The sequence below is a fragment of the Ambystoma mexicanum genome, chromosome 7p (genome assembly GCF_040938575.1).
Source record: "Ambystoma mexicanum isolate Mex_15411 chromosome 7p, UKY_AmexF1_1, whole genome shotgun sequence".
Classification (NCBI taxonomy): domain Eukaryota; kingdom Metazoa; phylum Chordata; class Amphibia; order Caudata; family Ambystomatidae; genus Ambystoma; species Ambystoma mexicanum.
This window is the reverse complement of record NC_090939.1, coordinates 852,137,767-852,152,468: the sequence shown is the minus strand read 5'-3', so window position 1 is coordinate 852,152,468 and position 14,702 is coordinate 852,137,767. Positions and strand designations below refer to the sequence as shown.

The following is a 14,702-nucleotide window of genomic DNA, read 5'->3' as shown; positions in this document are numbered from 1 at the left end:
ATTGCGTAATCTTTGAACATTTTCGCCGATGTCGCAACAAAGAAGGGCAACCAGCCAGGGCCAGACAGCAGCAAGGTCAGTAATGCGGTGGCCTAGCGTGTTTCCAGAAGCAATTCCGTGTCCACAAGTCAATGCTCCAAAGGGTAGCTGGCAATGCAAGAAGCTATATAACAAAACGGAGTAGTTATCAACGCGTGGAACGGACACCCGAGCGATTCCTGCCCCTGAGGTGCAGCTTGGAAGTCAGCGAGCACAACAAATGGGCCGATGCTGCTTTGTCATTTAGGCTCGCCTGTAAAATGTACTCCTGCCAGTTCCTTAGGCCTTTGTAATGACAGAAAACGGCAGCGTGTGTGTTGTGGCGTTGGGGACGGGACTGTTGGTTTGTGGGTTCTGAAGGGCTCCCGTCTACAAGTAAATGTAGTAGATTGTGTGGAATCTGACCATTGTAGGTTGTCGCTGACTTGTGAAATACACTCTTTCTTATGATGCTCGACTCCCTCTTGTGATGCTTTTAAGTAATGCAGTATGAAATGTGTGTTTGTGGTGAACTGTGGATCATTATAAGCATAAGGGTTACACGTCTTGTGATGATTATTTTATATCCCCGTGTTTGAGGTTAATATTCTTCAAGGCACTGCATGTTCTTGATGTTATCATTTGTATGATGGCCTAATGTTAATCCAGGATACTGTCAAATTCCAATAGAGATCATTTGCATTACGAATGGTGCAAACGCGTTGTATAGAAGGGGATGTGTGAATAACTTGGCAGATTACACAGGGTCTGATTCTGAACTCGTACTGAATGTAGCGTGGAAAGCCGAAGTTCTCTCCTCAGATTTCCAGCACCACCATTCTGAGGTGGGCGGACATATTGGAGGGGAAATGTCGTGCTTTCCAGCTTTACAAATCGGAATCACAGACTACCTCCTTCTCCTGTCATTCACAATTTTTAGACCCGATTTAGCTGAACGCTGTTGACAGTCATATCAACGGGCAAAAGACCAGAGACCTACCTTGATTTTTATGTCGCAAAAGGAAACAATAATTGTATTCATTTACAAATACTTCCTTGATCTGAAGTGTATCGTTTTTAAAAAAACATATAGCCGATCATGATTTGCATGATCACATTACAGTTACTTTCATTTTTCACGGGTTAGTATACAAAACAGTGACATCTTTCTTATGCCATGGATTAATTAAATCTCCGAAAAGCGATTATTATAGATGTTCACCTAATTCCTGAACCTTTTACAACAGAGCATCAAAAAAGACTCGGAGAAAGGCACATTTTACAGTATTGTTTCTTCAAGGATCTTATACACATGGATAGCATGTTATAAAACGTCACCTTTGTTCATACATATTCTTAAGGGAACCAGCCCTTGTCTTATCCTGTGGCCCTATCTCCTCTTTGTCTTTACTGGTCTCTGGAGGGTACTCAATGTCCGTTACCCCAACATTTTTAATTTTAGGCAGATGTTTGAAAAAATGTTGTCGACACACTTTGTTTCGGCCTATCCTTCCACAGTAAACCCCATCCCAGGTAGGTTTCCCAGATGATTTCACAAGGCCTTCGTCAGAACAAAAAGTGTTTGTTTCTTGCAATGATCCTCAATCTTCAAACCCCACATTTATTCAGACAATCTTGTTCAGTAGACAGGACTGCAGTGTGCAGGACTGCATCTCTGTGTCGGGTATGATCAATGAGATGCCGCTTTCTCTTCTGTAGAGGAATTTACTGTTAAGGAAGAGACAGGCAGACTGTATTCATCCAGCCTTCGGGGCCTGGAGCTGAGAACCTTATCATTCTGCTATAATAAACTGCACAGCCGAACATTTGCCAGCATAAAAAAGAGAAAGAGTAAACGGCCTGGTAGGTGGTTTACCAATAAGAAGTCTGTCCCTCGACCATTCAAGATGACCAATTGGATTTAGCCGTGTAACTATTGGTTGTGTTTTTGTAGTTTTAATTAATGTCCAGAAGTCTTTGATGTTTTTACTGACTAGAACTTTCAACGTGGATTCTGCATCTTGTTGAAATATCAAGTGTCTCATGGATGACCACCAATTTTTGTAGTTGTTCTTGGCTTGACACCTTTTTACGTGGTCAGTGGTAAGTTTTGTTTTCTTAGCCATTCTAGCCATTTTTCTAAATACGTATAATACTAATTATAGTGGAAATAATGGCAGCGGGTTTGTCTTTGCTACAATGTATAACATGTTGCTACATAGACCCTCTGGTTGGCATGCTTTCCCACCATTGGACTTTCAGCTCGTTAGCAGCAGGTAAGCAAAACGAAACTCAGGTGCCGAGAGCAATGTCGGACTACTCCCCACTTTCCCAATTAGTCCATTCTCTCATTGGTCAGGTCCCAAGCCAAGCCTTCTCTGTAGTTGACCTCGAAGCCTGCTCTCGGCTCTAGGACTTTCAAGGGAGTGTAGGCACACTATTATCTTCGTTTGGGCTTAATGAATAGCCCTTGTTTTCAACTTCTGGCTCACGTGTGAGGTGACCACAAATGTATCCATTTCAACCTTCTATTGACTGCTATTTGATTCATTTGTGCTGGGTGCCATTAGCCTTCTTGGCCTCTAGAGACTTGCTCACTCAATCTTACAGGGGTTTTCTGCATCTTCAATTGTCCAATACTTGGGTCTTGCAGATGTTTTCTCCTTCGTTTAATCTGAGAGAAATATGTTGTACGTACATGGCTTATCCTTATGACTCCCCTTGTGCCTTGCATTTATTTCTTGAAATAGCATCCTTGATCCCATGCCAATAGACTCCTCTTTATTCCTCACATAACGTTTTTTTCCAGTGTCTCCTGACTCTGTCGCTCTGGCCTGTCTCAGAGTTAGCTTTAATGATTTTAATACAAATCTTTCCATCATGGCTGCTCTAGCCATGTTATGCTTTCCTCTGCAGCAAGCTTCTATATGACTCATCTACCTTGCGTTTCTGCGTACATACATTTATTAATCAGCAGGGTACTCTACCTTCTTTGCATATACAATTTCTTCATATTCTATTACATGTTTCTCTTGTTACTTCAACCACGTCGTTATTCTTAAGTATTTGCATATCGATTTCAGTGTGTCTCAGAATCTCTCCTCTATGACATCACTCTGCTCTTATCAGATTTCACTTATAGCTCTATGATGTCCAATGGTGTGTGCAAACATCCTTCCACCCTCTCAGTGCAAGGGTACATTTGATACGGTTGTCTGAGTGCATATCATCTCCCATACACTCAATGCGGTATTGGGATGATATCTGGTGTCTCACATAGGGCTCTTCTCCTACTGTTCCAATATGGCAATGTGAGGGGGCGGGTGCTGGGGATAGCATGTCCTCCTGCTCCTCTACATTCCCCCTCTGGTTGAGTTCTTAAACACCTCCTCTTTGTCAGTCTTCTTCATCTTCTCTTCATACTTTGGTTTCTTCAGAATCCATACTTTTGTCACCCCAACCCCCCAAGTTACCCGCATTCTTTATATGCTCATCCACACTCCAGCACATGTGAATTCATTCTCCAGTTTGTTGAGAAAATACCCAATGTCCTACATATCTCTTGTGATCCTTAGGGTAGTAGAACCTCATCCCTGGGTGTACCAGCAAACTCTTCTTTATATTCTCACAGGTGGTATCTTCATTCTGTGGTGTATGATCTCCATTCACATCAATCATCATCTTCATCCCAATAGCTTTCTTGGCAGTTTTCTGGCATTGTCCCAAAATGATCCTTATGAGACAGAATTCTAGCAATAATTTGAAGGCATTTGCCAGCCAGGTTGGAATCCACGAAAACAGAGAAGAGAAACAGTCCTCTCCTGCGCTCTCATCAGCTTCATCTTCGTATGCATGGTTGTCAGCATAGTTATTGCTTCTGTCAGGGTTCCATTTTCTCTATCATGGGAAGGTCTGAATGTACAGCAAGAAGGCCTGACCTTGACGCACATTCCTCCTTCCATTGCTGTAATTAAGTCCAGGACATACCTGTTCTGGAGAGTCATATGCTTAATGGCCTTCAGTTCTTCTCTAATTGCATTAAATCCTTTTGTTGTTGCATTGATCGTTTGCAACAACTCCCATCTAGTAATCTGCAGCCACTTGGCATTCACTGAAGTCCTAGCATAAATATAGATATTATTATCATCGCTGTCTTGCTGAATATTTATGCTAATCTGGAATATCATTATAGGCTTCTATGGACTTTGATGAGAAATAGTTCTCCCTCTTCAGTCAGCGGAGGATGAGCAACCTCTTGCTTGTCTGGTGTTCATCCATTTTTGGAAATTTCGTCAATATGAAGGTCACTTTGAGGAATCACTAATGCAGCAACAATTACGACCACAAGGGAGCATACTCCTCCCCAATTTTTAGGCAGCTGCATGTAAGCTCTGGATCTACAGGCCCAATATCGATCCATCAGCACAGCAGTCCCTCCATTCATTTCTGATTCTCAAACACCTGTTTGCATCCTTTATTTTCTCCAACCAGGACCAGTCCTTCATTCTTGAAGCATGTCGCATTTTTTAGAGGTATTATAGATACAAGTCCTGCTTCATTGTCAATCCATGTTTGTAGTTTAGAGAACTTGGCCCATGACTCTAAGCACATGTCATTCACTATTTGTACTATTTTCACTGGTTCCTTCTTCAATAAGAATGTGGGGCAAGATAACATTCCTTCTTCCCATCCTGTGCTGGTAGCCACTCGTCCATACACTAATAGCTGAGGTCTCGCCCAGCATTCTGTTACTTATGATCTTTCCAATGTGTCTCAACATTCCTTTAGTCATAAAAGATAGTCCTAAAAGCAGCTCACAGAAAAGTTAAAAAAAACACATTAGTTACATTGTCACAATCGCTTAGCTCATAATTACTCCACTAAAATTACACAATCAGTGCCTTACCTTAAAACAAAATTAAAACAGGTGAACATAATACAGACAACAGCAGCTTGTACCGAACTATGTCTTTACTCGATAGCACCATTCAGCAATCTAGCCTTCCTCATATAAATTGTTCTTGCCCAGCTCAGATATCTTGTAGTGGCAAGCACAGCCATCCAAGGTGTCCAGGCAAATTGCCATAGCACCAACTAGGGACCTACATCCACGTCTTAAGAACAGGGGCTTCAGGGAGCATGGTGGCCGGACAGAGTAACAAATGGTGTTGTACCGACTCTTCAGACTCACCACAAAGGATACATGACACGGAAACAGCAATATTCCATCTATGCCGAAATACAGCATTCGGCAAGATTCCAATACGGAACTTTAAATATAATGCTCTTTCCCACATGGGCGAGACATAGTCCAAGTATTCTTCGCAGTCCGCACGCGTCTTCATTGAAAGATATCCGGCCAGCTGCTCAGAAGCCCTGGATCTTTCCCTGATGTTCTCCCGCGCCTTTGCTCCTGCTGCGCTCTTGATTGCTTCCTTTGCAACCGGTGTGATGATTGAGGGATTTCACCAGTAATCCTGCAAACCCAGATATCCTTTCACATGGGCAGCCCACTTTAAGGTGCTGTCCCCTGCTGGGATAACACATCTGTAACTGCCTCTTTGTATTTACAAAGCTGAGGATTAGACCAGAGGCGAGCCCAGTAAAGGACCCGGCGTAACTTACAGATCACCTCAAACCCCTCCAATCCAGTTTCCAAAAGCACTGGGATGTTCGGGGCTGCAGTGGGCAACCCAAGGATATTCTTCAGAAATTTTGTCTCGGCCACTGCAAGGGACTTGGTCTCAACATTCCATCCTCCTCATTTTGACAACCTTTATTTGTTCTCCAATCTGGGTTGGATACATACATTTTTTACTTGTACAACCCATCTCTTTCTCAATCTTTTGTGTGTTGACGTAAATATCTTCATATGGAAATGTTCTCCTTGATTGCCATCCTAGAGTTGCACATTTTTCTTCGAATTGTCCTCTGGTTGTGAACGCAGCCAGATGACGGAGGCACTTCGCATCATGTGCAGACATCTCTTTTGCAATAAATATTCTAGCTGTGTTCCTGGCGTAGGGCAGTGGTAATCAAACTGTGGGGCGTGTCCGCCAGGGGTCCTTGTGTGCATCCCTGGGGGGCCCAGAGAGCTCAGCAGGAAATATATAAAAAAAAAGTACTTTTTTTAGATTGGAACAAATGGGCAGGGGTGGCTCACAGGGTCGGTCTGAAGCATGAAACTCTCTCAGGCAACAATGAAAAAGTGGCCCACAGTTGTAAATGGATATTCATTCCTTTAGTCACAGACTGGGCCTCATTACAACTATGGCGGTATGGTAACAACAGTGCCGGTAAGCTATGAGTTGTGCTCGCGGGTGCCTGACAGCCCGCCAGGTCTGACCTGGCAGGCCGTGCAGCACCTGCGAGCACAGCTCGTCAGATGCACCAGCACCGTTATGAACGGTGCCGGTGCATCCGAGCTCCCCATTCCCATTTGAGCCCTACAGGTCTCAAATGGGAATGGGGATCTACCGGTACCGGCACCCGCGAAAGGGCAATTATCAGGTCCACCAAACTCGGCATGACCCGGTAATTTCCCATTCGCGGGTGCCGGACCCGGATGCAACTCATTGTGCTGTGCCTTATGGTCGCTTAGAGACCACTGTGACATTGTGTTGTGCCTTAGGGTCGCTTAGAGACCACTGTGACATAGTGTTATGCCTTAGGGTCGCTTAGAGACCACTGTGACATTGTGTTGTGCCTTATGGTCGCTTAGAGACCACTGTGACATAGTGTTGTGCCTTATGGTCGCTTAGAGTACACTGTGTATTAGCACTGTGTATTAGAACTGTGTATTAGCACTGTGTACTAGCATTTCTCTGATTCTCTGCGTTAGTACCCTCACTGCAGCACCATTGTGCACTTACATTACGTACTAGCTTCTCTCTGATGATTTTGTGCGCCAGTTCCCTCTAAATTCAGATATGATAACCTGGACCTTCCTCATTATGTTCCCATTCTGCCTGGTCCCCCATGACACCCCTTGTACAGGGCCACACTTTCGCTTACACCCCAATGGCCTCAGCAGACTAGCCTGCCCCAGACATTATCCCATACCCTGCCCCACCCCCTTCCTACCCAACATCAACCCCTTCCAGCCTACCTCCTCCATCGACTCTCATCGCACAGCAGACACCTCCAGCCCCCAAGAAGCATCACAAACTACTCCCATCGGCCAATCCACTATCACGAACCTCACTACCAGCAAATCCTATCCCTGCTCAGGCTTATCGAGACTCACCCGACTCAGATCCAGAACACACACACCCGTATCCTTCCTCAATCTAGGCAACAAACAAAATATAACCTTAACCAAATCTGCCCCTTCCTGCACACGCCCTACACTTCCGTCAGACCAGATATCACACGGCCTGAACGCACCCTCCCCCCGCACCCACATCAAAAAATCATGCATCACCACCGAAACCATCAAAGGTGCACTCATCAATGCGAGATCTGTAGTCGCCCATGCCCTAGACATAGCCGACATTATTTCCTTCAATGATCTCGACTTCATAGCTATTACAGAGACCTGGCTCCACCCAGCGTCTGGCCCCTCTCTATCACTTGCTATACCCAATGACTATACCATCTACCGTGCAGACAGACAAACAGCTAAAGGTGGTGGAGTAGCCATTATTGCAAAAAGCTCCATCAACATAAGACACATACAAAACCAATCACTGCCATCAGCGGAACTACTCACCCTCAAACTATACACAACGCACACAAGCACTATCACCATCCACCTCATTTACAGACCGCCAGGCCCTATACTATCCTTTAATGACGACATAGCCCTTTTACTCTCTGACAATATCAAACCTAACTCTCGACTACTCATCCTAGGAGACTTTAATCTAGGTCTCAATGATGAGAAAGATGACAAAGCTCACACTGTCGCCAACACAATTTCAGAATTAGGACTCACCCACCATATCACACAACCCACACACAACAAAGGCCGCATCCTTGACTGGATAGCTGACCTCAACTGCAACACTACCATCCTTTCCAACACTCCATGCGCTTGGACTGATCACCACCTTATTACCTTCACCATCAACAAAGGCACTCAAACACCAGGGCCTTCCTCCAATGCCCCACCCACACTCACAAGAAACAACAAAAATATCACACTAGAGAAACTCCTCCCGTTACTCCAACCCATCATCGACTTCTCACCCACCATGACCAACCCTACTGAACTAGTAGAGTTATACAACACAACTATCCTTAAGGCCATAAACACCATAGCACCACTCAAGCTTCGGAAAGCCAAACCACGAGCACACCTCAATTCTTGGTTCACCCCCAAACTAAAAACACTCCGCAAATCCAAAAGACAAGCTGAATTAGCATGGAAACAGTCACCATCCACTATTAATAAGACATCTTACGCACTGGCATCGAACATCTATAAATCAGCCATCATCCAGTCTAAAAAAAACATGTACAATGAAAGAATCAGCAATGCCAAATCTAATACCAAAGAGCTATTCAATATCCTGAGAGAACTCGAATCACCCTCCCCCACTCCAGACACTTGTAACAAAGACATCCACTGGTGCACGAGCATCCAGGAAGCACTCCTAGGCAAAATTGCCACACTACAAGCCAAAATCCTGACAAAGAAAGAAAGCCTCACCCTCACTGATAACATCACCCCCTCTACACACACCCACACCACCCCCCAAAATGATGACAATAACCTCTTTGAGTTTTCCACCATAACCATCAAAGAGGTTGAAGAAATAATCTACTCTCTTAAACCGTCCAAATGCCAAGGCGATACCTGCCCAGCCCCAGTCATTAAAGATGCAGCCAAACAACTTGCTCCCTTCATCACTTCCCTCATCAACTCATCTTTCACCTCCAACATAGTGCCCAACAACCTCAAGGACTCCTGGGTTCTTCCTTTACTTAAGAAGCCCACCCTTGACCCTAATGTCCCCACCAACTACAGACCCATTACGACCGTACCCTTCCTACTAAAAATCCTCGACAGAGCTGCCTATCTTCAGATACAGAACCACCTTGAGAAAAATAACTTACTAGGACTCAGACAATCAGGATTCCGCCCCAAACACGGCACTGAGACCGCCCTGATTGACCTTAAGATACAGATGGACAACATTAAAGACAATGGTAAACTAGCCATCCTTCTCCTTCTTGACTTATCGGCCGCCTTCGACCTGGTCAACCACGACATCCTCTGCAAACATCTATCCTCAGCAGCCAAATTTTCAGATAACGCCAACGCATGGATCCATTCCTTCCTTAACAACAGATCCATGAGAGTCTACGCACCCACAGCCTCTGCCATCCCAGCCCCAGTCACTTGCGGTGTCCCCCAGGGCTCCTGCGTCTCCCCCACTCTATATAATGTGTTCACGAAACCCCTCTTTGACATATTGGACCGCTTGGGTGTCATCTACACCAACTACGCAGATGACACCCAAATACTGATCCCTTTAACAGGCGACTACTCCACCGACCTCACTGCTCTCAACAACATCTATTCCATTATCCAAGAATGGATGGCCAAGCATGGCCTATGCCTCAATGACGACAAGACCGAACTTCTTCTCCTAGGTTCCCAACCCAGACTTAATAAACTCGACAAACTCTATCAAGCATTCACTATAGACGGCAATAACATCATCGTCTCTAACAGCGTCAAAACCCTAGGAATCTACCTCGACTCCTCCCTCACACTGACAAGACAGATCAATTCCATATCATCAGCCACTGCTTACACCTGTAAACTCATCAATGCCAGCAGACCTTACCTCTCACCATCCAACTGCATCACCTTAGCCAGAGCGCTAGTCCTTTCCAAAGTTGACTACTGCAATGCGTTATACTTGGGAACCAGTCAGAAAAACATCAACAAACTACAAGTCATACAAAACAACGCCTTGCGAGCAGCCCTGAACATACCCAAACATGAACACATTTCGGACGCCAGACGCACCTGCCATTGGCTATCCATACCACAAAGAATTGAATATAAAACCATCTCACTCACACACAAATGCCTAGCTAACCAAGCACCCAGATACCTATCCGACAATCTCAATCACCACACCCCAGCGCGCCCTACCAGATCAGCTCAAACACATTGCTTAAATATCCCAAGATTTAAGCTCCAAAAAGCAGGTGGCTCCAGCTTCCCCGTGCTTGCCTCCAAACTTTGGAATTCACTTCCACTCGAGCTGAGATCAGAACCTTCCTTTCACAGATTTAGACACAACACCAAAATTTGGCTTCTATCCAAAGAAACGTAAACTGCCTAGCCCTACCTTACTAGCATGCACCAAGACTGTAAATTTGTAAATATGTAATCGGTTTGTACATTTCTGTTGTATTATTCTTGTTGTATTCATCGCAAGCGCCTGGATGCCCTAGGGCCAGGCGGCGCTATACAAATAATAAACTAAACTAAACTAAACTCGGGTTTTACCGGCACAGTTTCTGCCAGGGTTGTAATGATGCCCACTGTTTCAATAGTACCCAAGAGGGTGCTTTGTGTTAAAATGTAAGCAAATTGTGATATGTTTAGCAACAATGGTCAAAATTACTAACTGCATAGTTAAGTAACTCATCAAACTGGTCCACATTGGCCAAAATGGTGGCCCATTTTGACTGGCCCACACTAGCATTTTTGGTACAGGCGTTGCCCTATAGGCCAGTCAGAGCCTAGCGGCTCATCCATAATGGCGAGGGTGTACCCACCCAGTGGCCCCTCACCCTTTATGGAGGAGCTAAGGAGCCAGCCCATTGAAACAGTGAGCACTCCCTCAGCTGTTTTTTCCAGCTGATGGAGTGCTCCTGGGCTGGCTGAACGGTCAAAAGGAAACACTGTTTCCCTTTGACAGTTCAGTTTAGTTCCCCAGCCGCACATGCTCACTGAGCCATGCAAGTGCTGGGGTGTTTTGCTTCGCCAGCATTGCATAGCTCATTGGAAATGCTGGCTGGGGCACTGCATGTCTGTATGTCTGTGGGGGAGCTCCTGCGCCTCCTCGCACATACGGACAGAGCAGCCTGGAGCAGTGCGATTCAGCACCCACACGCAGGCCAATGCAGAAGGTACGTTTATGTTCATTGTTTTTATTTAAACATGTGTATGGGTGCGTGTATACTTATGTTATGAGTGAGTGTATGGTGATGGATGCTCGTGTGAATGATAGAGTGATTGCTGTATGAATATCCAGCGCCTTGCATACACACATAATCATGTTGATTGTGTTAGGCTCAGTGGGGCCCAGAGGACGGGGATGGTATCTTTTTACTGGACATCTATCATAGATGTCCAGTAAAAAATGTCATGCCTGCCCCCTGGGCCCCCCAGCACCAATTGCAAACTGTTTTGCTATTTACCCATTTTTTTGTTAAAAGTATGCTCTACAATGCAACAGTTTAACCCATTATTTAAAAAGATTTCACGGGGGGAAACCCCCCCCTGATACTCCCTTTATTGGTATGGGCTCCCTCACTATGCTCGGTCGCTATGGCATTTTTGGGGGAAATAGTTATGCCCTTCCACTTAAAAAAATCACCAGCCGCCACTGGCCCTCAGACTGTAATGGGAACGAGATGGGGGGAACCCACGGACTATGGTGGGAGCACTGGGTAGGAGTGGGATGAGGGAGCCCAGCGACTGTGATGGGAGCAGGTGACGGCGCGCAATATATACTGTCCATTTGGCATACCAGGGGGGTTCCGACCTGCCCAAAGTTTGCTCAGATGGGCCCGACCAAAAAAGTTTGAAGACCACTGGCGTAGGGGGTGAGAGAACACACATCAGCTTTCATCTGACGTTCTGTCTCCCACCTCCTTCATGTGCTAATAACAGGTTATTTTTTTAGTGAGCTGAATTATCAAGATGTATTTATGCTTTCATGATCTTCTCCAACATCTCTTAATTCAAACAATTTGCTTAGTAAATTAGGGAAGGTGCTGCTCATGCTTTGTTAGGGATTATAAAGATTGTGTCATTGTCCCTCACAGTATCTGCATTTTATATCATTATTTGTCTGAATGCCATAATAATAAGGAAGAAAAAACAAGTTATAAGACAAAATTAAATCACAATTACCATTCCCGAAAAATGTATCTACTTTCTTGATGGTAGCAAGTCTCTCATATTCTGGAACCTTCTGTAACTCATGCTTTTATATCAAGAACTGCAAGATAATTTCCACAATAATTCTGAAAATAATGTGATTGTTTTTAGGATTGCCCAAACATGTCACAATGTCAACATATCGTCTCATCAGAACTGGGTAAGACTGTAATATGTAGGTCAAAACTGCATACAAGAATGTGTGTAATGTTACTATGACGGGTAGCATAGAAGATGCAATGTATTCCTTGTCTTTTGGCTCTGGTGCATTAATGCATTGTTTATTTAGCTTATCTAAAAAAGTTCCAGTATTGCTGTAAATCCATTTATTCCTTATTAGATTTAAGAAATGTCAATCTTTATTTCAAGGGTGTTTTATTATTCCATAAACTCCTTTTGTTTGCTCTTGGTTGCTGATCTTGTCTGCAAATGCAGAACTTCTTCTCTCGCTTCACTGTCAGTAGATGCAGGAGGGGTCGAAGTTTCTCCCTTGAATGGTTTTATGTTGTGCAGATGCAGCCAGGCTCATCTTCCATGTAGTTTAATAGCCGTGGGGGACCTACTTCCAGCTGATAGGGTTCTTCAAAGCGGGGCTTATTCCAGGTGCAATCACATTTTCGCAACAGCACCTTACAAGCAGCCTGGATCAGTCGGCTGACTTTCTTCTTAGGTCCTCTTTGACCTCTCCCTTCGGTTCTTGATCTGTTGATACATGAAACAAACACTTGCAGTCATTGTTGCTAGGTAATCCTGCATCTCATCACCTAACGTCTTTGCTACACTGTGGGCATCAGTTTCTACCCTAGTTGGAGGAGCCAAGGGGTGTTCTCATTCGGTGTCCAGTCACCAACTCATGAGGAGTTAGGTGGTGATCTGAGCCAGGCTGATTTCGCAGTGCATATAGCGCAAGGAGCCAACAGTGTAACCACCCCTTCTACAAAGTTATCTTAATCTTTGCTATCCTCTATTTAAAAACTCAGACAAATCACATTCAACTGCGGGTGACAGGCAGAATAGAACTTGTGTTTTATTTATACCTAATAAAAGAGTTACTTGCTCAAATAATTAATTTACGAAATGTGGTCCATTGTCAGACTGAAGCACTTTGCACACACCCCATCTTGGGAACACCTGACGCACAAGTAACTTGGCGGCGCGTGTGGCATCGGGATGTGTACATGGACCTGGCTTGATCCATCTAGGAAAGGGACATATCACTACCACTATGTACCTGTAACAGTTGCATGTCTGCAGCATAGCCACATAATCTATATGTAGATGCTGAAATGGGCCATTGGGTCTAGGAATTACTCATCTCACTGCTCGCAAAGTGTGCCCTGCAGTACATTTCGGGCACATGATGCAATTCACAATAAACTGTGCCACATGTTCTAAGAAATGGTGAAAACCATTCTTCTGCAATTGTAGCAGCAAGACCCTCTCGAGTCGTATGCACTGGGTAGTGAATCTGCTCCAGCGCTATCCCCAATAATGCTAGAGGCAGAACTGGCTTTCCAGTGCTCTCCTGCCTCCAGATTGCCTCAGTGGGGGATAAAGAACACTTTGCTTTCTCGTTAAATCTTACTCCTCCTGTGACGCTCGAACTTGTATTTCAATTAACTGAACAATAGACAGCATGTTGAAGCCCTCCTTTACCAACATGCATTGTCCTGTCATTTTCTTAACACTTCTTATTTAAAAATCAAATATTTGAGAACTATGCTGCCTTTTTGGCTTCTAAATCTGCGGCTTCGTTTCCGTGAGAAATCATTTCCGTTCTTTTAGTATGCGCTACGCTTTTTACGACTGCGATAATCAAATGGAGCCTTAATAAACTTATCCATTAGGGCTGCATATTGCACTGGAGTGCGGTCTGCGCAGAGGAAGCCCCTCCTTTTCCAGCGTGACAAAACTGCATGCACAGTTTATGTCACATCCGCAGAGTCAGAGTACACCGCCATTCTTCATCCTCATATCTTTGGAGTGTGGGGATAAGCGCCACAAATTCTGCAGCCTGGACTGAGCAATGTGAAGGCAGTCTTGCGCTTGTGACTACTTCAATTTCACCCTCTAGTTTCAGCTTTACTACTGCTGATCCAGTATGCCTTTCACCAGTAGTTTGATCCATTTTTGAAGTACCATCAATAAAAATAACTCGTCCCCCCTTCGAGAGCATTTTCTGTAACGCTGTCAATGTCATAAAATTCAGTATACATTGCGCAATCAAGTACATAATCATAGTCCCCTATTGGTTCCGCTATGAATGTTGCTGGATTCACTATTCTCCACCAAAAAATTTGATTGCAGGGAGGGTTTGAGATAATTAGCTGGTATCCTGGTGCTCTTTGTAATGCCCTTTCATAACTGGATCTAAACTCCCACCGTAATAAGGCAATGGTTTGTGTCCATATCCTAATGTCGTTTTCTGTGTGAGAACTACTGTAATGACTTCTTCTTTTGAATGAGAAAATAAGTAAAATTCTTCATGATAGTTCTGGATATCCTAGCACGGGGGCTCTACTAATTGCCTTTTTTAATACCTCAAATCCTT

General features: G+C 44.4%; 1 protein-coding gene across 6 annotated transcripts in view; it reads left to right on the top strand.

The window, feature by feature from the left end:
* UBAC2 (UBA domain containing 2) overlaps window positions 1–14,702 on the top strand; it is a 1,796,755-nt gene that overhangs the window by 1,768,872 nt on the left and 13,181 nt on the right. The window contains exon 9 of one of the 6 annotated variants that reach the window (XM_069637017.1): window positions 12,263–12,311. The exons of the other annotated variants lie outside the window; for them this stretch is intronic. Within the exon in view, the coding sequence (XP_069493118.1) occupies window positions 12,263–12,311 (49 nt within the window). The remainder of the gene's footprint in view (window positions 1–12,262; window positions 12,312–14,702) is intronic. 6 annotated transcript variants of the gene reach the window in all.